The sequence below is a fragment of the Apodemus sylvaticus genome, chromosome 9, assembly GCF_947179515.1.
Source record: "Apodemus sylvaticus chromosome 9, mApoSyl1.1, whole genome shotgun sequence".
Lineage (NCBI taxonomy): Eukaryota > Metazoa > Chordata > Mammalia > Rodentia > Muridae > Apodemus > Apodemus sylvaticus.
In genome coordinates, this window is record NC_067480.1 from 90,463,328 (window position 1) to 90,487,855 (window position 24,528).

Below are 24,528 nucleotides of genomic sequence, written 5' to 3' on the forward strand. Positions count from 1 at the left end.
GTGGATCAACACAGATGGATATTTCGACTGCTGAAAATGAATGATGGTATCAGGGTAAGATAAGTGTCCATCAGCCTCCACAGTCAGCAAAGCATGGCGCTCTGGAGAGCAGTAAACGCTGTTGTATGAACTCAGACATCTGCTCTGCCTGTGAGTTACAGACGAGCGTCCCACAGTCCATCAAATTTAACTTCAATAACTGTTGGGTGAGGGTGGGATATAGCAATATACACAGTACTGGCCTGGAGATAAAACCCTTGAGTTAAAAGGACAGGCTGGTCACTATACTTTCAACCCTGGCTCCCTGCCTACATGGAGCTATTTACTGACCCAGCAACAACACTCGAAGGGATACACTCAGGAGAACCGGACGCATGCTACCTACACCGGCGCTTACAGAGGAGTGTTCGCAGAGGTATTATCCATAATTTCCAAAGAGCAGAAAAACTCGAATGTTGATGATCGCATGACAGATGGGTGAGCCACACATGGTGTCTCCATAGCATGGAATGAACGAGTCAGGCACAGAGCGAATGAAATACGGATGTGTGTTACGGCGTGCATAAATCTCAAAAACGTGATGCTAAATAAAAGTCAGGCCCAAAGGCCATGCGTAGTATGATCGCATTTATATAAAATGTTCAGAACAGGCAAATCCAGAGAGACATCAGTGGTTTCTGGGGTGCTGACAGGAGAGAGAGGAAGCCATGAGGAATGAATGCTAACGTTTCTTTGGGGGAGGAGACGACTGTTCTGAACGGTGATAATGTGAGCCGAGAGAAACCTGTGACTCTTCTAAGAATCGCTGGCCTGTAAGTATTAACATGGGAAACTAGCGGTGAGCTGGTGGCGTGATTTCAAATGTAGGCAAAAGTTTCTGAGAAAGATATTTGTCAACTAAGTACCAATCCTCCTTCACCACCTACTTGCTGAATATGGCAACGAGAGCAAACCGGATGTTCTAAGCTCCGCTACCTGTTACACTGAGACCGAGCCTTTCTCAAGAGTATGGGGCAAAGGGGTGGTGCTGGAGGCAGGGAGGCTGTCATCTGAAGGGAAACACGGGGAACCTGGGAGCTGAGGAAGGAGTTACTACACAGCCTGGGGGAGTGGGTGGAGAAAGAAGGCTTTCCAGAAAAGGCCTGTGGAGCCCAAGGAAGAAGAAACAGCTGCAGAAGGAAGTTTGTCCTGAGGGAAGACTTGAGTGAAGGGACAGAGAGGGGGAAAAAAACAAAAACAAAAACCAGGAAGATCTTCAAGACCTTTAATGGGAGGGGGTAGGTAGGGGGAATGGAGATGAGGTGGAGGGGGTGGGGTAGGATGACTGGATGGAGGTGGGATGGGCGTGGGGGTGGAGTGGATGAGGTAGGGTCAGGGTGGGTACCATTCTTTTTAGTATGACCGCTGGCAGGTTTCCAGTGCTCCAGCGGATGACCCCACACCCTGCCCTCATCAGGGGACACAGTGAGGGGGAGGGGGACATACCTGGAGGGAGTCGGAGAAGGGAAACAGGAGTAGGTACTACATAGATGTATGAGATTCTTGAGAATAAAGAAAAACATGTTTCCAAAGAAAAACAGTAGGAAACATTCCCCTTATCGAAAGGCATGAAGCAGTACGTTTTTCAAAAATTCAAGGTTTTTGTTGTTTTTGTTATGTGTACAGTGCTGTGCTAAATGGGGAGAGCACCAGATGCAACCACAAAGAGTGTGGAAATTGGCAGAGCTTTTAGCATCTAACCATATGCAATAGTGTTTTTTTTTAACGTAGCGAAACGACCCGCGGGTATGAACACACTACTGAAAGGAAAGGGGAAAGGTCGGCACCTCTCAAAACTACAAAATACACTTTAGCTGGACTGCCCTGTGTCTGAGAAACACCCTGTTAGATGTTTCGATACAGGAGCAAAGGGAGGCGCGCACCCACAGTCTCTGTAGCATCATTTATAAGGAGCAAAAGACTAGAAACAAATCCATCAACAGGGAACCCAATGAATGGACGGAGAGTCATGGTGTGCCGACAGGAAGTCCTCCCAGAATTCTGGTTAAAACGAAATGAAATCACCAGTTACAAATTAATTCAGACAACTGTGTCTGACTGTGCGCTATCAAGGAGACAACATACATGCTTACAGATATGTGCATAAATATCGATACACTGGATTGACAGCATTTTTATTATTACTATCTTATTATATTTTTGGGTGTTTTGTTTTGTTTTGTTTTGTTTTGTTTTGAGACAGGGTTTCTCTGTGTAGCCCTGGCTGTCCTGGAACTCACTCTGTAGACCAGGCTGGCCTCAACTCAGAAATCTGCCTGCCTCTTGACTCCCAAGTGCTGGGATTAAAGGTGTGCACCACCACCATCTGGCATTCTCATTATATTTTTATCATTATATTATTGTGTGCATCTGTCTGTCTGTCTGTCTGTCTGTCTGAGTGGCGTATATGTATCTATGCACCACAGCAGCCATGCTGAAGTCAAACAGCTTTGAGAAGTCATTTCTCTCCTTCCACCTTTCTGTGGGTTCCAGGGATCGAACTCGGGTCATCAGACTTGTCTGGCACGCGCCTTTATTCACTGAGCAATCTTGCTAGCCCTATATAACATTTTTATGGCTGTTCACATTGGCATAAACAGGGTCAACACGAAAACACCTAGAATAGTAAAAGTGTTTCCTGAGGGCAGAGGAGGGGAGACATGAGAACAGGTATTGGGAGATGGGGGGCAGTTCAGGTGCTAGGGGTGGGGTGGGGGTACAGCTCTGGTTTTGAGTCACCAGTACACTACCAAGTGGTATCTAGTACAACTTCCCCACCCAGCCACCCAGCCACCCAGCCACCCTTCTCTGTGAAAGCTGTGACTGCCGGTTCTGTGCCTGTCCTGTACAGTAGCTAGCATCTGTCCTGTGCTCTCAAGTGCCTCTGATTGAGAGAGCGGAGAGAGAAACTTGAAATGGCCATCGGTAACATAAAGTAGATGCGACACACACGCCTTCCTGTGGGCACCCAAGACTACCTCAGTAAAACTACACGTTACCTTTGGATTACTATGGACCTGCTGGAGACAGGAGTGTAGCAACCCCTTCCCTTGCTGTGAGAGAGGCCCTAGCGAGTGCAAAGACCTACATTGCCACCCAGGTCGGGACAGGGCAAGGCTACTCAGATGCCTGGAAGGCTGGCCCCCAGGAGGAGGAGAGAGGGCCTGTACTCAGCACTGTCTGAGAACAACAGAGGCCTCGACTGACCCCTTTGGCGATTGAATGATCCTTTCACAGGGGCTCACATATCATATATCCGGCCACCCAGATATTTACATTATGATTTGTAACAGTAGCAAAATTACAGTTATGAAGTAGCAACAAAAATGATGTTATGGCTAGGGGGGGTCACCAAAACACGAGGAACTGTATGAAGGGGTCACAGCATTAAGAAGGCTGAGAACCACTGTCCTTCAGGAGTTCATCCGAGGGATACTAAGCATCTTAAGGAAAGGTCAAAGAGAATTACAGGAGAGACAGGATCTGTTCAGGAGGTGATGCTGAAGGGCTCCATGGTCATGGGGATGAGGGAAAATGAGTGATGAGTTTTTGCTGATACTCATCCTCCCAAAGGCACGCATGGGATCAGGAACTAAAATCCTGAGTGCTCCCTAGATAGCCATAATAAGGACCCCTAGCCTCATCTCAAAGCAGAGAAAAAAAATTATGTGTTGACATGCCTTTGGTACTCCCCAGAGCAATTGACACAAAGACTACACACACTGCAAGTGCTTACTGCCTCTCTGAACGAATGCTGCAGAAGGCGGTCCATGCGTGAATCCCTCTGTCCTCCCTCATCCCCACGGTCTCTACAATATACAAACCTTCCTTAAAGGAAACTCCCATTCCCCTGCCTACACTGCCTACACCATCCTAAAGGTCACAGTACTTACTCTCTTTGTGGCTTCTTAGCTAAAAAGAATATAAAAGGGCAGAGGGAAAAGACACCATAATGTATGAGCACCTTCCTTTAAAACTCCACTGATGCTACGGGCAACGTCTTCAGGGTTCTGAAGAACACTTGGGGACTAGTCACAGAAAAGCAACGCAACAGGGAGCGATGTGGTGATTTTGGGGGTGGGGGAACAGGGTGTGTGTGGCAAAGTTGGGAAAGAAGCAGGATGTTCAGGAAGCAGCATTCCCGCACAATCATAACCTGTATGGGTACAATCTCCAGGTGGTAAATGACACTTTTAATCGCATAAGCCCACCTCATCCAAGCAAGTACCTTTCTACTCTCCCAGGTCATAAAGAACACGTCGAAAAGACTACTGAGACTCAACATCAGTGAATGCTGAGGTGCATGGGTCCCTGCTGCTTCTTACAACTCACTTCCAGGCCTGAAGTTGATACAGAAAGATTTCCAAAGGGAAGTTCTCACACGGACCAGCCCCATAGCCGCCTACTCAGACTCTACATCCCAAGTCACTCTGCCTGCTTCTCTCTACTGTCTCCAGAGAAACCTCCTCATACCACCGTCCTGAAAACTCTTCAAAGGTTCCTGATTAGCTCCAGGAGAAGAGCTCCACTCTGGGCATGACCTCCAAGGCCTCTGTGATCACGCCCCACAGTCCCTCTGCTAAGCACTTTCCCCTCTGCCCCCACCTCCAGAACGAGCGGTGCTATAACCCATCAGCTGAGCTTGCACCTTTCATGAGGATACAGGGCTCCTCTGCCTAGGTCCTTCCATGGCCACTCTATTCCCCAGCCTTACTGAGTTAGCAATGTTTTCCTCATTCCCAAAGCAACCTCTGTGGGAGATGGCACACACATTCATCGCCACTCCGTGCTACCAGAATACCGATAGGGCTGCTCAGTCTGGAAAGCTCAGACTCTGCTTGCTTCTTATCTGCCTCCCCTCCAGGGGGAAAGGTAAGGTCTTTGGATACAATGTATTCAGGGGGAAAAAGGTAAGGTCTTTGGATACAATGTATTCAGGGGGGAAAAGGTAAGGTCTTTGGATACAATGTATTCAGGGGGAAAAAGGTAAGGTCTTTGGATACAATGTATTCAGGGGGAAAAAGGTAAGGTCTTTGGATACAATGTATCCTTTCCCTCTGTGCTGGCTACTTTTGTGTCAACTTAACAAAGCTAGAGTTATCAGAGAAGAGGGAGGCTTCATTGAGAAAATGGCCCTACCCGATTGGTCTGCAGGCAAGCCTTTGGTGCTTCTTCTGTGGAAGGGCCCAGCCCACTGTGGGTGGTACCACCCCTGGGGGACTTGTAAGAAAGCAGGCTGAGCAAGCTATAAGGAACAAGCGGTAGGCAGCACTCCTCCATGGTCTCTTCATCTGTTCCTGCTTCCAGGTTCCTGCCTTGAGTTCCTACCTGCCTTCCCCAGATGGGGGACTACTAGCTATAAGGGGAAACACACCCTTTCCTTCCCAGGTTTCTTTTGATCATGGTGCTTTATCACAGCAACAGAAATCCTGACGGAGACAAAGACCATTCAGTCAGCATTACAGAATGGAGACAAGAAGCAGCTCATTCCAGACTCCCCGCCCCCCCCCCCCAGGCCAGTAACACTGGACAAGTTGCACCTGGCTGTGGAATAGCTGAATGCTAAAGATGGGATAAGTCACCCGTCACAATCTGGCAAGCCATAATTGTCACGCCTGTAGCAATTTCCACTCGAGCAACTCAGGGGAAACCTGACCACGGAGAACCACCACCTTCTCTTCCTTCACAAGCTAGTCTGTCAACAAATATGCCGGCCTTCCCATTCAGATTTCAGTGCCTTGTATAGAGTAGCTGTGTCTGATGGGTGGGGGAAGGAACGGACAGAGAAAAGGAGAGAGAGAGAGAAGGAGGAGGCCCGGCAGGTGAATAGTACTGAGTTAGTACATCCCAGGAAGCATAATTAGAAACCAAAACTGCTTCCTTCGCATTGTGTGGGTGATAAGGAACTCTGCAGGCATGCTCAATTTTTTGTTTCAGTGTTACAAAACTAGCACTTCCTGCAAGCCCTAGAAATGAGTCGTTCTGGACAGCTAACTTCCAATAGGAGCATTTCTAGGTTCCAAATGCTAATATTAGTTATTGTGGATGTATAAAAAAAAAAAATCTATGCTCAGACATGGGTTGGGAAGGCTTCTAGGCTCTTTCTTTCTTCAGCACGTGGAATAGACTTGCATATGTGTAATGAGATACCTTGGGGATAAGACCCAGTTGCAAACGTGAAGTTCATTTGTATTTAGGTAGGGCATTAGCTTGGTGGCAGAGAATTTGCTAGAATCCTGATAGCCTGTGTTCAACCTCCCCACCCCCAGGCAAAGTATCAAGCAACAAACATATTCAGGTTAAGTGCAAGATGAGACTCGGACCTGGAGGGCAGGCGTGTGGAGTTCCTGGCAGGGGTGTAAGGGCATCGTCAGCCCTGACCTTCATCCTTCTTCTTGGCTCTGTTCCAAATGGATGACCCAGCCACAAAGAGGAGTTATATACAGCCGAGATACCATCCAGCACTTTCAGGACGTAATAAGCAATAAGCCATATATACCAGGCTCTTATCGGTACCTGTATCTGGTATCCTCTTATGTGTTATATAATAATATAATTAGAATATGATAATATATTGTGTGTTTATATTAACATTCCAGTACTCCCGACATCTTTATGACATTTTTAATCCTCTGTTAAGGATGAGGAGATGGAAATACAAAGGCTAATTTATCAATATAGCAGGGCTAGAGCAGAATGCAAGTTCTAGCAGTCTAGCTGTAGACCTTGACTTACATGGCCTTGACCTCTGTAAACTGTAGCCTCTAGTGGTTTCCTGACAGAGCCAGGTCACAAGGATCTCGTCCTATCTCATAACTATGAAAACAAAAGCAAAGTCAGAAAGCAATGTGGTAAGCAGCACCACCCAAGAGAATATTCTGGGATCAAAATATTCTATCTAAAGCAGAATTTCTCATAGCACTTTCAAACTCATTTATAAATAGTTAAACAGGGCCATAGTTAATTAGGTAGCTATTGCTTTGGAGTTAGTAAAAAAACATGTGGTATTCCATGTTATCATTGTATTTACTTATTTATTTATTTAGTGTGTGTGTGTATGTGTGTGTATGTCAGAGGACAACTTACCGGCATTATAGTTTCTGTGCTCCAGAGTATATGTGCTCCAGAGACTGAACTCAAGTCATCAGGCTCAGTACAGTACCAAGAGCCCTTGACCACCCTAAGCTATCTCACTGGTCCCCAAACTGTAGTGTTTCAAATGTTAGCTGTAGTAACTAATTCTATTCTTTTTGTTGGGTGGGGAAGAATAGGGGGCTCGAGATAGGGTTTCTCTGTGTAGCTTTGGGTGTCCTGTAACTCACTCTTCTTCCTTGAAATCAGCCATTGGAAGATCATGTGTGCCCTGAGGATGATGGCACACATTTGCGAGGTGGATTTCAGGCCAGTATAGACCGGAGTAAGACCCTACCTAAAAACAAACCAACCAAACCAAACCAACCAACCACTCTCCTCCTTGCTGCATGGGATCCATTCCCAATATTGTGAATCGATCAATCATGCCACAGTTGGTCAGAGTAGGAAAGAAGAGAGGAAGGATAAGGTGAGGAGAGGTCACTAGGTTGATTTGGGGGTGAGGGCGGAAGAACACAATGGGGGAGGGCAGCGTCACACACAGAGAGAGACATCCATCTATCACTAAATGTGAAAAATAGGTTTTGTAAGTCTAAGGTCCCAGACCCCGCCCTCAGAGAGCAAAGTACACAGGACAGTCAGGCCAGGCAGGGACTGTGCTAAAGGCTCTGTACTCTTCCCAGGTCAATCCTGCAGAGGACAGAAGGGACCTGACTGTGATTCCTTCATAATATGAATGTTTCTCCCTCCCTACCCGAGTTCTGTCACACTGATAACTAGATGCTAAGATCCCAAAGTTCAGTTCAGAACAGATTCCGACTCAAATCAAAAATGAAATCAAAAGGGAAGATAAAGCTCTTAACCCAATGGAGGCGCAACAGTGCCCCCCCCCATTAAATGTCACAATCTGTGTGGGCGGAGGGAGGCAGGCAGGTTCCTCCTTCTGTCCCCTTCCTCTTCCTTCCTGGCAATTTAGGCTCGGGGCTCATCCTCGGCTCTGGTACAGGCCCACAGGAAAAAGACAGCTAAGCTACACAGGAAAGCCCCCCTACCCCCCCAACCCTCACCCACCCCCTTACCCCCACCCCCAACCACCAAACCCACCCACCTGCCCTTTACACAGGATCCATACAGACAAGTTATCCCTTGTCCTCTGAGGTCAAAAGTTGATTCGGCACCATGTCGAAAAATATACTCTAAAGTCTCAAAGTCTGGGGTATGAAAAGTTCAATTCTGCTCCAAGTCCTGTGGAATTTGTCTCAGCCGGAAGTCCGGCATTGTGGAGCAGATCTTCGGGTTTCCTGTGCAACTCTTAAGAACTGCTGGAGGGGAGTCCCGTTTTCCCAAGGACTAGATATCCAAGAACCCCCAGACTGCTTTTAACACTAGCTGTGGCACCTTTAAATGCAAGCCATGCCCAACACCCACTTTGTGAAGATCCCAGTACTACACTAAGTACCAAGCAGAAGCCAACAAGGGCTGACTAACTAAAGCCATCCTCCGTTTGTGGAGCGGAGGTCAGCAGGGGCTGGGAGACAGCAGTACGCATCCCTGTATCTACCCACTGTCCTGGGGGACACATCTCCCGCCTCCTGGTAGCCAGCCACAGACGTCTATTGGGGGGAGCCACTCAACAGAATTCCCTATAAATTCTGAAAGTTCTTTAAAAAAATTTTCTGAGGAGAAAAAGAAGAAGAAATATTTCCTGTGAGACTATCTTTACAGGATGTGACATAACCCACTTCTACGAAAACGTCCTGTCCCCCTGATACAGCGCCTTATGCCTAGCGTGCCAGTAACTTCGAGACCGAGACAGGAGGATAGCCTTGAATTTAAGGTCAGCCAGGCTACTAATGAGACTGTCTCAAAAGCAAATAAACAAAACCAGCAGCCAGGCCTAGCACATACCTTTAATCACACTCAGGAAGCAGAAGCAAGCAGACCTGTGTGAGCTGGAGACCTGGAGACCAGCCTGCTTTAGATAGCAAGTTCCAGGCCAGCCGAGTCTACAGAGTGAAATGTTGTCTCCAAAAAAAAAAAAAAAAAAAAAAAAAAAAAAAAAAAAAAACCACCACCACAAAATCTAGGAGCAGGGAATGTTGTCGGGGGAGGGGGGAAAGAACACTTGCCTAGCATGTGGGAAGCCCAGGTTTCATTTCCAGTCCTGCAAACAAGATTCTTTTTTTTTTTAATTGAATATCATCTTCATTTACATTGCCAATGGTAAAACCTTTCCCGATATCCCCCTCCCCTAAGACTCCCAACCCCTCCCCCTCCTCCTGCCTCCATATATATGCCCCTCCACCCAACACACTCCCACTTCCTCCCCCCCCTCGGTTTCCCTTTGTTTGGGCCTCTGTTGAGCCTTTACCTGACCAAGGACCATTCCTCTCTCATTGATGCCCAACAAGGTCTTCCTCTGCCACATTTTTGGCTGGAACCATGTGTGCCCCTTGGTTGATGATTCAGCCCCTGGGAGTCTTGGGGCGTCTGGGTGGCCGAAATCATTGTTCTTCCCATGGGGCTGTAAACCCCTTCAGCTCCTCCAGACCACCCTCCAGCTCCTCCATTGGGGACCCCATGCCCAGTCCAATGGTTGGTTGCTAGCATCTGCCTCTGTATGTGTAAGGCTCTGGCAGGGTCCTTCCGGAAACAACCATGGCATGCTCCTTTTGGTATACACTTCTTGCAAACAAGATTCTTAAGACGCCATGTGACAGGTTAGGGGGCTGGATCAGTCAGTAACCTGCACATCACGCACGCACGCACGCACGCACGAGGACCTAACTTTGCATCTCTGCCACCCACATCGAAGCTGCCTGTGGCTGCGAGTGTCTGTGCCTGCAACAAGCAGACGGTACTGCTTGCTCCCTGGCCTGCCAGGCTAGCCAAGTCATCAAGCTGTGGTTCAGGGAGGGACCTGACACAAAAACATAAGGTGGAGAGTGACAGAGGAAGACACCCAAGGTGACCTCTGGCCTTCACACACACACACACACACACACACACACACACGTGCTCACACGGAACACACACACACATACACACACACAGAGTCTATTATGGGCAGAAATTTTGATGCCTACTTCCAAAAGTTCCTAAGTCTGAAAACATGTTCCCAATGTGGTGGCATTAGGAGGTTCTTTAGGGAGTAATTCCAATGACAAAGCCCTCCAGAATGGGCTGATGTCCTTAATAGACCACAGAGATCAAGCACCTCTTTCCGTCCCTCTGTCCTAAAGCTATAGAGATGCTACTACATGCCAGGAAAAGGACCCTTCCCCAAGACAACGTCTGCCAGGGCCTTGGTCTTGGATTTACTCAGACTTTGAAACAGTGACAGGAATTGGTGCTTTCTCATCCTATGAGCTTTTAGGTACTAGCCCCTATGCCCTGGCACAAAACAACCACATGCTTATGAGTGTCCTATGTGCCTGGCAAGATCTCCAGGCCTAACCATCACTCTTTTCTTCTAAACACTGACACCCACAGCCAGGGTGCTAGTTGTTAATAAATGTTCTTCCGCCAAAGCACAGTGGCTCGAGGCTGAGGCCTAAGAGTCTAAGGAAGGCTGTCCCTGTCGTACACGTCACGTTTATGGCCTGACTCTCATCCACAACATTTTTTTCCTCTCTGTGGTACATGAGTTTGAGTCTAGGGCTTCACGCTTGCTGGGCAAGCATTTTACCAGTGAGTTCTACCCCGGCCCATCCTTTCACTATTTAAAAAAGGCAGTATCTCACTGTGCTGCTTGGGCTAGCTTTAAACTCTTAATATTCCTGACTCAGCCTCCTGAGTAGCTGGGCTCCCGACAGTGCACTGGCTCTAAGGTAGCACACTGTGACCTTTTTGAGGACAGGGCCGTGGCCTTCTTCATCTCTGCATTCCCCGACCTCACGCCAGCACGGCACAGATTCGCTGCCTTTCCGAGAAGGAGCAGAGCGCTCTTGAGCATCATACGGCACTTCCAAGACTTCCACACAGACTGCCATTCAGAGACAGAGTCTAGAGTTCAGGGCAGAGACAAGATGATGCACCAGAGGTGGACTGGGTGTGGCTTCAGGTTTGTCAAACATTTATTCTAATTGTCTTGAGCAAATCTCTCCACCACTTTGCGGGTGGGGCTTATTTTCCTCTGTGTAAACACAGTAGATAATTTCTTAGGTTGATAATTTCTTAGGTCGCCCTCTAAACTCATGAACTCATAAAACAGGAAAATGTGCCCTTGAGCTATGACCATAATATTAACTTGATGATAAGGTCAGCCAGCGAACTACAACCAGAAACCCCTTATCTTACACAGATAATGGCAGGCAGTGACTCCAGTGGTGGGGGAAGCTCCTGTCCGTTCATCCGTGTTCACATGTGACAGATGAACACATTTGGGTCACTCTCTACAGTCTCCAGGAGGGAGATGTGCATTTCAATGATCATTCTGGGCAGAAAGGCTCCCGAGCGGAATGGCCCACAGACTTCACTTCCAGGTAGTCCACAGACCCACTCAGACAAAGGAAAAATAAACCTGCCTGTGGTTCCACAGACACCCTGCTTGTGGGGGCATCAGAACTGCGTTCGAAGTGTGAGCCGGGCACTGCTGGATTCTTTTTGGCTCTGACTCTAACGCTGAGTGGATGGTCGCTGGCCAAATCTCTCCTCTAGAAGCCAGGCCTCTGGATGGGTACGGCAACCCCCACAAACCATCCCGATTACAGGGTGAGGCCCGTAAAACATCCTCGCAGATGTAAAATGCTGCCAATTCCTCCAGACAGATGAAAGACGACATTAAGAGGCCACGTGGCAGTCTCCCCTCCTAACCCCAGCCTCCAATAGACTCACCGGAGGACCCTAGAGGCCTTGGCACCCCCGACTCACAATCTGGCTCCATTTCCTCTGTTCAAAAGCAAGAAAAGCTACTTGAAGATACGCTACCCCAGAAGAATCCCTCGCAAAGTTCTCTAAACCAGACAGCCCACAATGCTAACCAGCTGCGTCTATGTTGGGTTAGGTTCTTCCCCACAGCAGGGTATCTGAGACAGCAGAAGAAAACCAGGGCAAGGTAACACAGTACTTAAAGGATAAAGGCCGGCCCATGAAACAAGGAGGGCCGTTCAGTAGCCCTACTCCCTACGATGTCCCCCACCCCCACCCCATCCCTCCTTCCTTTAACCATTAGGTACCAATGGATACCAGATCCACAGCTCTGCATAAGAAGGTTAAGAGATAGCATCATCGGTAAAGTTTCCCACCACAGCGAGCTAACAGCGCACAAGGCTGATTAGAAAAGCATTTCTGTCCTGGGGGAATTCTAATCCTCTCTTATCAGACCTCTGGCTTCATCGCTTTATCGGGGCTGGAGGGAGTGGAACGTCGGCTGTGCCACGGAATGATTTCTGGGGCCCCTGCCCACATCGAAGCAGATCAAAAAGGAGTTCATGCTTGCCAGAGTGAGGCTTTCACCATAGCAACTCGTGTTATTCCACAAACAGTCGGGACTGGGGCGCTCTGCTGTGACCAGTCTGGATAGCTCTCTCACGTGCGCGCGCGCCTGGGAAATAAGCCACTGAGGGGCTCAGACAACAGAGCCAGAGAGAGAAATGACACCTATTTAGCTTCCAGGGCTGTTCCCTTGTCTTGACTGCCCCAGAGCTGAGGACAGGGAGGCACCAAGACCCTCTGCCACCCACCGGACATGTTCTAACAAGACAGACACCTGAGAGAAGTATGGCACAGAATCCTTGGGGGCAACAGGGGATTAGAGGAGTCGGGGACAGTCACGTGGACAGTAGATGGGGTAGTGCTGGGAAATTTAGGAGAAAGGTACTCATTGTAATGACGTCATCCCTAAATGACATACAACCAGGGCCCTCAACGAGGGGATACAAAGAGGAAAGGCAGATCCTCGACCAAGTAAAGAAGCCAGAGGCAACGGTCCTCAGCATGACTGTTTTGCGCATCAATCAATAAAGCATCCCCATGCTAGGCCTTCATCTGGGACATGGAGTCAAAACTTCACCAACTGACTAATGCCATCTTTCACTTTTGACAAAGGAAGAGAACAGTGAATTATGTCCCTTCATCCCACAGAGCAGGATTAAGCTGGAGTCTTGAGCAAGAGAGACTCAACACTCCAAATTCCCTGTCCTGTGGTTCAAGTCACTGAGTGCCACATGCAGGGGGATTTCACCCAGGGGAATGAGGGACCCCTCCTGGTGTCCCCTAGCACCCTCAGCAGGGTGTGTCTCAAGCTCCAGGGGTAGGAGCATAAAGTCAGGAATTACAAAAGCTGACAAAGTAACAACCTCAGAAGTGTATTAGAAGTTAGTTAAAAACTAGCTGGGTGTTTCTATATGCTGCGCATGCGCTTCTATTAACACAACAGAAGAGTCTTTTCACAGTGCATAAACTGATCTTTTCACCTAGCAGCAAGAGACAGGACTAGCATCAAGAGACACAGACCCCCTCAGTCCAAACACTTATGACACTGGCAATGGATTTCCATTGTATATGCTGCAAATACTTCTTCCTGAAGAGTCTGTCATGGTGTCGGGAACAGGGAAGAATGTAGTTCCTGGAAAAAAAAGAGCTATCTTCCACACCTGCCTCAGAAACAATGTGCAAAAGGCCCGAACCAGCCACTATCCTCAAACTCCTCTGAGTCTAGAACCCTTACATCACCACCATGGCCTATATAAAAACTAAACACCAGACCTGCAAATGGTCCTCAGAATCTCAGAACCATTCCTCTGCAGCTGCAGAAACCGAAGAAGAAACTAGTTTCTGTCTTGAGATGACATTTTAAAGGTGAGACAGAAACTGCTTCCTTTCCTCCAGCCACCCCCACCCCCCCCCATTTCTTAGTCTCCATTTGCTAAATGAAAGAGTTTTTTCCTCTTCCCCTGCCTGTTTCAGTTGGAAACGTGGCACAAGGCACTGGGAGGCAGGCAAGGGGAAGAGGGAGGAGGGTAGTGGTGGTGGCTACTTTCAAATCTGACTTATGCACACATCCCAGCTGGCCACCCACACCCTGAAGAACCACACTCCACCTAAGAAAGTCTGTGGAGAAGAAAACTGAGCCCCTGCACCACCTCTCCCCCAAGCAGGGTTAAGAAAGAGAAAGCTGGAAAAGAAGGAGGGGGTGAATAAAGTTCCACATTCCTGACATTTTTTAGCCGAGTGCAGTGGCTGCACAGAACAGCTCTATCCCAAACAGACATAAGATGGGACAAAACCTGGCTTGGGGGAAGAAGCAGTCCCCGCTTTGGAAATAAGATAACCCAAAACTAAACTAAAAGTGTGTCTGAGCACAGCTTGGGGGGAACAGAGGCCAGACAGCCTTTCATGTGTGCCCAAAAGGAAGTGATCCCGAGGGAAGGGATTTGGCGTCAACATCTCCCTAAAGACAGGGCTGAAGCCTTGGGGATCCTGCGAGGGAAATCAAACCCCTGAGTGCTGCAGAGGTGACTAGCAGAGAACTACTGGCATGGGTAGGAATTCCGGCTGTGGCTTGCTAGGGTGTGGAGAAGGTATGGGGAACAGCAGCGGCTATGCAGCGACAAGAGTCACATTCTATTGGGAGAATTATACAATTTTCCTGGCTCAGCGTCCAAAATGAAGGAATCCTAGCCTGGCCCAAGATACAAACTCAGGAGCCTGATGACTTTTTCCCCTGTTCCCCCAACATCTCCTCCTTCCCACTATATGCCGACCTATAAACACACACATACACCGCCACTGCCTCCGCTGCCACCACCACCAACCAGACCCCCAGGGAAACATCCCAGAAATATTCAGTCAATTCCATGCTAGGTTTGTGGTGCCTCCCACCCCCTACTTTCCAGGATGTTTCTGTTCTCATTTAGTAATGATAGCAGAGTTCTAAGATAGCTGATCTCCCTCCCTCTCCCTTTCCCTCTCTCTCTTACACACACACACACACACACACACACACACACACACACTCATACACAAAATCTCTGTACAGTAGGTAGGAACAGACATACTCAGCACAGATCAAGATACAGATCCAGATACTTGAGATTCAAGGGAAAGCCCCTTCCTTCCTAAACCAGCTCTGACTGGTGAGTCCTCAAAGCAACTTCAGAAAGAAACATCAGCTCTGAAAGTTCCATAGGGCTAAAAGTTCCGCAGAAGAAGATGAGATGGTGAAGAGGGAGGTCTGTTGGCATCTCAACCAAGTTCGTTCTACAGCCCTAAAGCTAATCCTAAAGAAAAAGGAAAATGGCTGGTTTTTTTTTTCCTTCACCTTTCTCTGCCATCAGGTCCTAGGAGTGACAACCCCAGCAACTGTCAGTTTCCAGGGACTGTCACTGATCTGAAGCAAAGCACTCCCCGCAGGCCAGACGGAGGGAACAAAGGAGCTAAGATACAAACTCTACTAGTCTCTTTTGTACAACACTAGGACAGGTAAAGCCCAAACTCTCAGCGACAGCTAGAGACGCCACAGAGGGCCACAGGCTAAGCAAGTGGCTCTGGCCAGCTGCGGAGCACATGGCTATGAGGTTTATGATTGACACGTGTGTCGATCTGGCCCTAGCCTCCAAGAACTGGAGCATGACACCGAGAAGCCTCTTAGAGTGGAGGACTGCACACTGACAGGAGGCAAACGTTAAGCAGGGCAGGTCCCCGGCCTTCTCACTAAACTATTATGTTAAATAATAACAAGGGTCCAGGAGCAAGAAGCAGATTCTCTCTTTGGTTGGCGGAATGGCTTTTGTGACCGATAAAACCTCAGCTTTAAGCTTTATAGTCACTGCACAAGGAAGGTTGGTTTTAATGGCTTCTTCAGTGGCGGGGGGGAAACTGAGGCTGCCCTCAGTCTTTAATGAGACACTCGTCTCCACAACCTCAAGGGAAATGTGGGCAGAAGGGAGGAGAGAGGGAACTGACAGAATTTCCAAAAGAGTGTGGACGCCTACCCCAATCCCAGCCTCTCTCCTGCAAACCCAGACAGCCTGGCCACCAGCACTTATCCAGCTAGGACCTGGCTACCACGAGAACAGCCCCAGCTAAAGGGCAGGTTTATCAGTCAAATAGGTCCTGTGTCAGTAACGGAAGGGAAATGTGGGTAGATGCAGGAATAGGTAACTCTTAAATGGTGCACCTTCTTACTACCCCGTAGAATGCAGATCAGGAACGTTACACAGAAGAGAGGATAGGAGCGGGTGTTCTCAAGACCAGGAGACTCAGGCCATGGGTACTGTCACCTATTACATCACATATGGTGCTCTTGACACAATTTATACCATAGCAAGTCTTTCCCCACTCTTCAGCATCAGCGTTTGCTTCACTCTGTAGCAGGGACCATCAGCCCCTTGGATTCTGACCCTTGGTGGTTTACTCCTACAGCTCCGAGGCCTACGGCAGGCAGCACACTGCTGAATCTAGGATCCCATTCTCTGTTCTCACCTCACATCCCTGGAGCGACAAGGAAATCACCTTTCACTTAAAAGCAGACAGTATCCCTGCTCCTCTACTGCCTCCTGCAAAGGGGGTGAGGCGCTGGATCCAGTTCACACGGATCCACAGGGACAGTTCAAAGTGCCAACGAATATCTTAAAACTAGCCCTTTAGGTCATAGTTAAAGAGAGGTTGATAGCAGAAGGCCCTGGGATGGAGCCAGGGCCATATGTGAACACCTGGAGCAAGCTCCAGAGGTTAGGATGAAGAATTTCCAGAAAGCCACAAGAGAGGTAGAGGGGTTTAGGGTCCCTTCCACTGGAAGAGCCTAGAAGATCTGGCGGGCCCCCACTTGAGAGAAGGAGGGGGGATTGTGCAATTACAGCTGGTCTAGGAGTTTCCCACATTGGCACCAGGACGCCAGAAAGGAAACCCCAATCTTAGGGCCAGGAAGGCAGCTCTGCAATTAGTTCGAGGCCAGGCATGGGTTTCTGAGATTCAAATAGAGTTGCAGGATACGGTGGGTGCCCAAGGGGGCGACAGAGCAAGACACGGCCCGCACAGTGAGGAGTTAGGGGTACTGTCTGGACTGTCTAGGTCCAGGCCAGGGTGGATACAGTGCACAAAGCCAGAGGTGCAGATAACGCGCGGGACAGCCGGGCGCGCTCCAGCCCAGATGAGGTCCGGGAATCCCTGTCTGCGCCATGGAGCACGGGAAATGGGACCGCCAACCCCTGCAGCACCCCCTCCCCGCTCTACTCACCTCGAACATAAGCCCGATGAGGACGCAGAGCACCAAGCAGAAGACGATGTCTGCATGGTTGTGGATGATGAACTCCTGGCTGAAGAGCGGGTAACTTTTCGTCCTCCTACGGAAAGCCATGGCAGCGGGCGTGCACCGCCTGCGGGGGCCCGCACCCTCGCTCAGCAACCGCAGCGAAAACTTCTCCGGCCCGGCCCGGTCCGCCCGCCAGCCCCGCAGCCCAGCGCGGAACAACTTCGGGCCCCGCCCCCTTCCTCCGCCCGCCCCGCCCCCGGCCTGCCGCCCGGAACCGCCCCTGGCCACAGCCCTCTCCCCGTAGCGGCTGCACAGGCGCGGGCCTCTGGCCACACCCCCTTCCTTCGTCCGCCCCGCCCCCCCGGCCGCAAAGGCGCGCGCCTCTGGCCACGCCCCCTTCCTCCATCCGCCCCGCCCCCAAGCCCTTTAGCCAGCGCTACCGACCACGCCCCCTGGGCGAGCCGGGCGCGCTTAACCCTCGCGCCGCGCCCGCTACCCGGCTTGCGGGTCCTGCCGTGGTTCGCTCCTCCGTGAACCTGGCCGAGACTAGGGAATGGAAGTCCTGTCCTCCGGCTCCGAGAGGAAACGGCTCCGGAGCTGCTGGACAGGAAGTGGGCCGGAATCCCACTTCTAGCGCCCAGCTTCTTCCTCCACAGGAAGGGCCCAGGGCGGAAAGCTTCGCGCCGGCCTGCGGGCTGGCCCCAGCCCTGCACTGGACCTTAAAAGAACGCATGGCTACTCCAGTGTTTGAAGGGTTGCACAGTGTAGGTTCAACCTCTCAGAACCTTCTGCAGCTCCCCAAAGGCCCTGCCCTAGTAGAGCCTACTTTGCTTTGGCGTGCAGGTACCCCACGTTTTACGCCCTCAGTTAAAAGGCCAGGTGTTACCTTGAATTAGTTTTTCAGGGCTCACTACTGTCAGGATTGATTGATCAGAAGTGGAAGAGTAAACGCTAAAGAAACTAAAAAAAAAAAAGGTTCTTATCCAAAGTTTCCATTTAATATTAAGTTTCAAAACTACTTCCGGAAGGACAAAAGGTCTCTTAAAATAAATTATACTGGCAAATATTGGATTTAATCCTGACAGTAATGAAGGAACAAATAATCACTTCTAAATGTACAGAAATGCAAAATGAACAAAGGAGTGTTTAATTTCTATTTTTAAAATTAGTTTTACAGTTATGAGTTTGCAAAAATAGCAGTCTGAAGGTAATTGGAACTGAATGAAGTTCCTTAAAGAAATTTATCTCCTGTGCACTCTTTAACAGACAGCCCTAGGGCTTCTTACTCCCAGGGGGTAGAAGCATATTAATGCTTACATTGGACTAACCTTTGTTTAATGTCAAACCCTGCACATTGCGCGCACGCTTGCATCAGTTTATGACGTATAGGGAGGGGATGCACTTGCAAGAGCTCACACATTCATGTATTTTCGCTCCAATGACCGCTGTCTGGCCTCACCTTCCACCTTGTTTGTTCCAAGGTCTTTCTTTGTGTTGATTTTTCCACTAGCTGCTTCTCTAGCTCCTCCCATCTCCCAGTAGAAATGCCCCTGTTGTGTGGCCAACGTTTACATGCGTTCTGGGGATTCAAAGTCCTAGAGTTTGCACAGCATGGACTATCACTCACTAAGCTGTCTCCCTAGTCAAGACTTCTGCTATTCGGCCCCAGCCTTGTGAAGAACAAAAAGATCATGAACTTGGGAGCACCTTGACTCTCAATGCGGAGATGTTCTAATGGTCAACTTGCAGCTGTGCTGATTAGTCTGAGCCCTAGGGAACTGAGTGCTTAAAAGGGAAGACTGGAATCCTAGCATTTGAAAGGTTGCAACCTGTCTCCCACATTTCACAATGATGTGTGGGAATTTCCTTTGGATATGTAATGGTGTCAATCTAACTTTTAATACTTGAGGCCAAAACCCGTGGGAAACAGACAGTACAACTCTCCCCCACTGCCACCCCCGTTTATAAATAAGACAGTCGAAATAACAGAGATGTTTTAGACATTGCTCTTGCTGCTGATAGCCAGCTCTTCCCTTTACAGAAGAACTGAACAATCCGACACAAGATTCTAAGATGTGTGTTTGATGGTGCATCACATTGACAGCTACAGAGGAAGCCCCAAAAATTTCCTCCAATCATCACAGCCATTTCTAGGTCCAGGTTGCCCAAGCCGTCTTTAATACAAACAATGGGTTAAACATTTTCCAGGACTTGCAATGCAGGCTCTTAATACTAAGCCTTGACAGCATCCTGCATTTTGCAGGAGTTTTGCAAGCACATTCCCCACCCTTCTTATTCACTCTTGTAAGGTCTCATCTCAGATGAGTCCAGTAAAAGTCTCATCTCAGAATTCTTCCCACCACTCCCCATCTCCATTGTTTTACATGTGACCCCCACAAATCATCCATGTATTTCCAAAGTCCGTTATTATGTTGTTTATTAGCCATGTCATTTGACATGTCTGTGGAGCTTCTTCTGTGTGGCAGACATAGCTAGCTCCTGAGAAGAAAAACGTGATAATCCAGCTGTAGCAGTTTTAAATGTTTCTGATCCAACTAATTCCTGTTCCCTTGAGTTAGGAGGGTTTCTTCTAACACAAAATGGTATGATGCTTAGTTTTTGTTTTTACCTATAATACTAGGTTCTTAAAGGTCTTTCTAGTTTGTCCTTCAGCTTGTATTGGCCTCTCTGGGACAAGCCAGCTGCCATATTTTGTGACTACTCAAAAGACAGACAGCAGAATTCACATGGCAATGTCTGCTTGCCAGCAGCCAGCAGCCAGCAATGACTTCATGCCTGGGAGGGGGCTACTTTGGAAAATTGTTCAACCCTATGAGTTCTGTAGCTAGCATCTTGACCACAGCCTGTAAACCACCCTGAGTTAGAACCAGCCAGTGTAAGCCACTCCTAAGTTCCTGAACCGTTACAATGATAAGATAATAAAAATCTGATAACTTAAGCCACTAAATCTTGTCAATTGTTTTGTATCAACAGGTAACAAATATACATTGTTGGAGCTTACAGTAGTTTTTAGTGATAAAGACATTATAGTTCAATAGGATGGTGGTAGTGGGAATAATTTGAAATAGTGTAGAGACTCATTTTGATCATGGTCTGGGAAAGGGGAAATTTGGGCTGTACCTTTATCTGACACACCTTTTACCAATAAACAATGTAGGCTGTGTGTGGAGGTGCACATGTGTTATCCTAGCAGTCTGGAGACTGGAGCAGGAGGACTAAGGGTTCAAGACCAGCCTGAACTACTTAGGTAAACTTTCTCTCAAAACAAAACAGGAGAAGGAGGAGAGAGGGAGGGAGGTGCAGAAATGGAAAGATAAATTTGGAGAGAGATGGAGCTAGATTTTTAAGACATTTTAAGAACTAGGCTAAGGATTGTGACTTTATTCTGAAACAATGAGAAATTCTAAAACATGCCTATATCCCAGCCACGAATTGGCTAAGGCAGGAAGATTGCTATGCGTTTGAGGCTAGCCTGGGATACTCAGTACATTCCTGACTAGACAGGGTTACTGGAAAGAGAATCTAGCCCAAAACAAATAAATTGTTTTTTAAAAAAGAAGGAAAAGTGTGATAGAGATCAGGAACCTCAGAGTGGGTAGCTATTCAGTTACCTCTGGAGGTGGAGGGAATAACGACCCCTCTCCTTTATGCTCTGCTTTTCAAGATCCCTGTGAGCAAGGGTGACAGTAAGTGACAACCTCTTCCTGAGGCTGCTCCAACACATATGGAAGACCAGGGGCCGCCTAATTAGTGCGTAGCTGAACCTGGACTCAGACACTGGAGTCAGGCTCTCCGTGCCTAGGTCCAGGGGATGGGCTGCACTGTTACTTTTAAAGCATATCAAGTACACTCCAGGGATCCCACTGTGCCAACCCGGTAATGGCTGTCACCAATTTGACTGCATCAACAGTGATCGAATCACCCCCTCTAAAGCTCTGGGAATATCCCAGAAGGGGTTAGCTGGAAAGAGTTGAGTAAGAGCTGAGGTTGGAGAGTAAAAAGACATCTTCTGGGTATGCCATAGAAGTTGGGATCATGAATTCACCCCAGCTGTGGTTATCTGCATAAGACCTGACTGAATATTGGACCGATTAACATTCTACTACAGTGGGGGAGGGGACTATGAGATCTCAATCCTCCCTGAGGGACTATTCCAACTAATAGTAGGTCAGGAGGGGTGTCATTGTCTTTGGTGATATAGCCACAGGTAAGTCGCCCTTGCTCCAGAAAATAACCTCGCAGCATGCTTGCAAGCAGCTCTTATTAAACCTCGAAGGCCACATGCAAAACGAGGACTCAAAAGCAACAGAGGGACTTGTAGGGAAGGATTCCAGCAGGACAGGCAGAAGGATAGGAGAGAGGACTAAAAGGTAAAAATGACTAAAATTCATAGTATAAATGCATGAACCTGACAAACAATAAGGCAAAGATTATTTGTATTGGAGAGATCTCGCTTTCCATTCAAGGACCTGATAGTTGTCAATCCCCGTGTTTTCATTTGCCTCAGTGCCTGTGTGTCTCGTCCTCTTGCCTAGAAGGTAAGCATCCTTGAAGAGAGTTGTACTGCTCGCTTTACTAAGTTCCCACGCATCAGTCTCCAGGCATTGGGAGGACCTTCTGCTTACCTCCCCGGCGGCACCCATCGCTCCTGCATTAGGTGTGCATGCCTCTGAATCTCACCCTACACTGGATGGTTTGACATTTCCAGGCTGCTATTATGGTTTGAATACACAGTATCCCCCTCAAAAACGCTCACACAGTGAAGCCTTGACCCTGGCTGCTGCTGGTAAGCAGTTTAATCTGCTGAAGAGTTCAAAGAATAGGATCAAAGTGGAAATTTTTGGTTTTTTTGGAGACTTAGTTGTGTCATGATTTCTTTTGGAAACTGTATTATGAGAGGATGTGTTTACTGCACATAGAAGGATGTTTTGCTGAGAACAGACACACGTGGTGTTTTTCTGGAAGCTGCCTGGTAAAGGGGGCATGTGATGTTTCACTAGAACGGATGCTCGAGAGAACATGTGATGTCTAAAAAGGGTATAAATACAACCCAAGAGACTGTAGACAACACTGTGGGATGTGGGTAACCTTAGCCAGTGGACAACACTGTGGGGTGTGGCTTAGCCTTCTTTTTTTAAAGATTTTTTTAAAAGATTTTTTTAAATTTTATTTATTTATTTATTTATTTATTTATTTATTTTATTTTGGCTTAGCCTTCTTTGCTGGTCAGCTTTGGGTTGCGCTGACAATGCTGTGTGGTATTGGTTCTCCTTGCCATTCTCTGCTGACCACCATTTGTTGAGACTTCATGGAGAGAAATGCTCTCCACGGTGGTGTCCTGGTGGTGTTCCAGCAGCTTCTTGCTGCTTCCTCGGACTGAACTGATTCGCTGATTCGTGAATGGTGTTTGTAAGTGGATTGAGCTGCTGTTGGTGCTGATTCCTGTGAACTGAACTGCTGATATCCTCACCACACAAACTGGATCTGCCCCAAAGAACTATTTCTAAACGGGTCCACATCCTCCTTTGCCCTATTAACCTTTCCTTTCCACGACCTATGGTGGGGGTAGTGGGCTAGAAGGAAGGTTAAAGCATTTAAACCCCTTTATTAAGAGTAGGTTTTAAAAAACATAAGCCTACAGAGGATATTAAGTAGGAAAGCAGAGGCGGGTGGATCTCTGTACATTTGAGGCTAGCCTGGGCTACAGAGCTAGTTCCAGAACAGCCAGGGCTACACAGAGAAACCCAGTTTCAGACAACATGCAAATGGGGGGGGGGAGAGGTGGGCACTAGCTGGAGAAATTACATCATCAAGGGCGTGTCTTCTCCCTGGAGAACACCTTCCTGTTTGCTCATTTCCTCCTTGAAGTGGCCATGAGGTGAGCAACATGGCTTCACCGTAGCTTTCTGCCAAGATTTTCTGCCTCATCACAGTCTCAGAAACAATGGAGCCTGCCAACCACTGGTTGAAATCCTAATAAATCTCTCTTCTCTTTGAGTTCATTCTTGTAGCAGAGAAAAGGGTGACAGGGCAAAGATGTCACCCTAGATGGCTGTCATATTGATATGGAGATAGGACAAGAGTTCCCCCTGCATCTGTACATTCAAGTGTTGAACTCATGATAGAAAGAGAGAGGCTTCTGAGGTGGATTGTACAAAAACTGACCACTGCTTCTAGATGTCTAAAAGGAGCACAGCGTGCTATTTATTATTTGTTTGTTTGTTTGTTTATCTATCTATCTATCTATTTATTTATTTATTTCTGGGCAGGGTCTCTTTATATAGTCCTATCTGTCTCGGAACTCACTATGTAGAACAGGCTGGCCTCAATCTCACATAGACGCACCTTCCTCTGTCTCCTGAGTGCTGGGATTAAAGGTGTGCTCCTCTGCTGGTCTCAGAGCAGGCTTTTTTTTCCCCCATCAGTCGTCAGTAACTTTTAGGCTCCCCCAACCCCCACCAGAAGAGGAAAATGTATTTCCTCACATAACAAAGGGTCAGGCATTAGTTCATGAGCAGGAATAAATGATGCAGCTAAAGATCAGAGTCTCACTAGTTTTCCATTTTGGAACATGATATTTGCTTCTGTCTCGGCTTTGTCCGCCGTGGTTATGAATTCGCTGCAGCTCCAGGCATTCTGTCCTTTGACAAAGGATCACTCAAACAATAAGGCTCAAAATTCAGACAAGAAGGAAGGGTGGGGCTTGCAGAGTGCAGGGAAGTTACCCAGTAACTCCAGACTTCTCATTAGCCATTGGCTAGAATTACCTTCCAAATTCACTCCTAAAGCAAACATTGGCACACTTGATTGAAGTCTCCAAGAAGGCATTCTCATAGGACCTGGGATGTCAGGATGTCCAGATGTCCAGGAGGAAGACCACTCTGCAGATCCTCCTATTCAAAGTAGTATGACTTAGGGAACTCCAGGCTATAACAAGAGTGTTCATCTCCCAGGACATGTAACAAGGCTTTGTAGGTATTTTAAACAGTAGTAAGCCTCTAAATGCAATGTAATTCCTGAACTTACCTGCAATAGAAGAGGTATTGTACTGGAAACACCAGAGAACTCCACATTAAGTCTGTAGTTTGGATAATCATGCTGTACCAGTATCTGTTTGGATTAATTTGCAATGCTTGTGTAAACCTAAAGAAAGACATATGAGAACTCCCCATCCTATTTTC

The 24,528-nt window shown here is 47.9% G+C and overlaps 1 protein-coding gene across 1 annotated transcript in view; it reads right to left on the reverse strand.

The window, feature by feature from the left end:
* Tram2 (translocation associated membrane protein 2) overlaps nt 1-17,541 on the reverse strand; it is an 82,407-nt gene extending 64,866 nt beyond the window's left edge. The window contains exon 1 of the mRNA XM_052192526.1: nt 17,312-17,541. Coding sequence (XP_052048486.1) covers nt 17,312-17,431 — 120 coding nt within the window. The 5' untranslated portion in view covers nt 17,432-17,541. The remainder of the gene's footprint in view (nt 1-17,311) is intronic.
* Between the last annotated feature and the right edge of the window lie 6,987 nt (nt 17,542-24,528).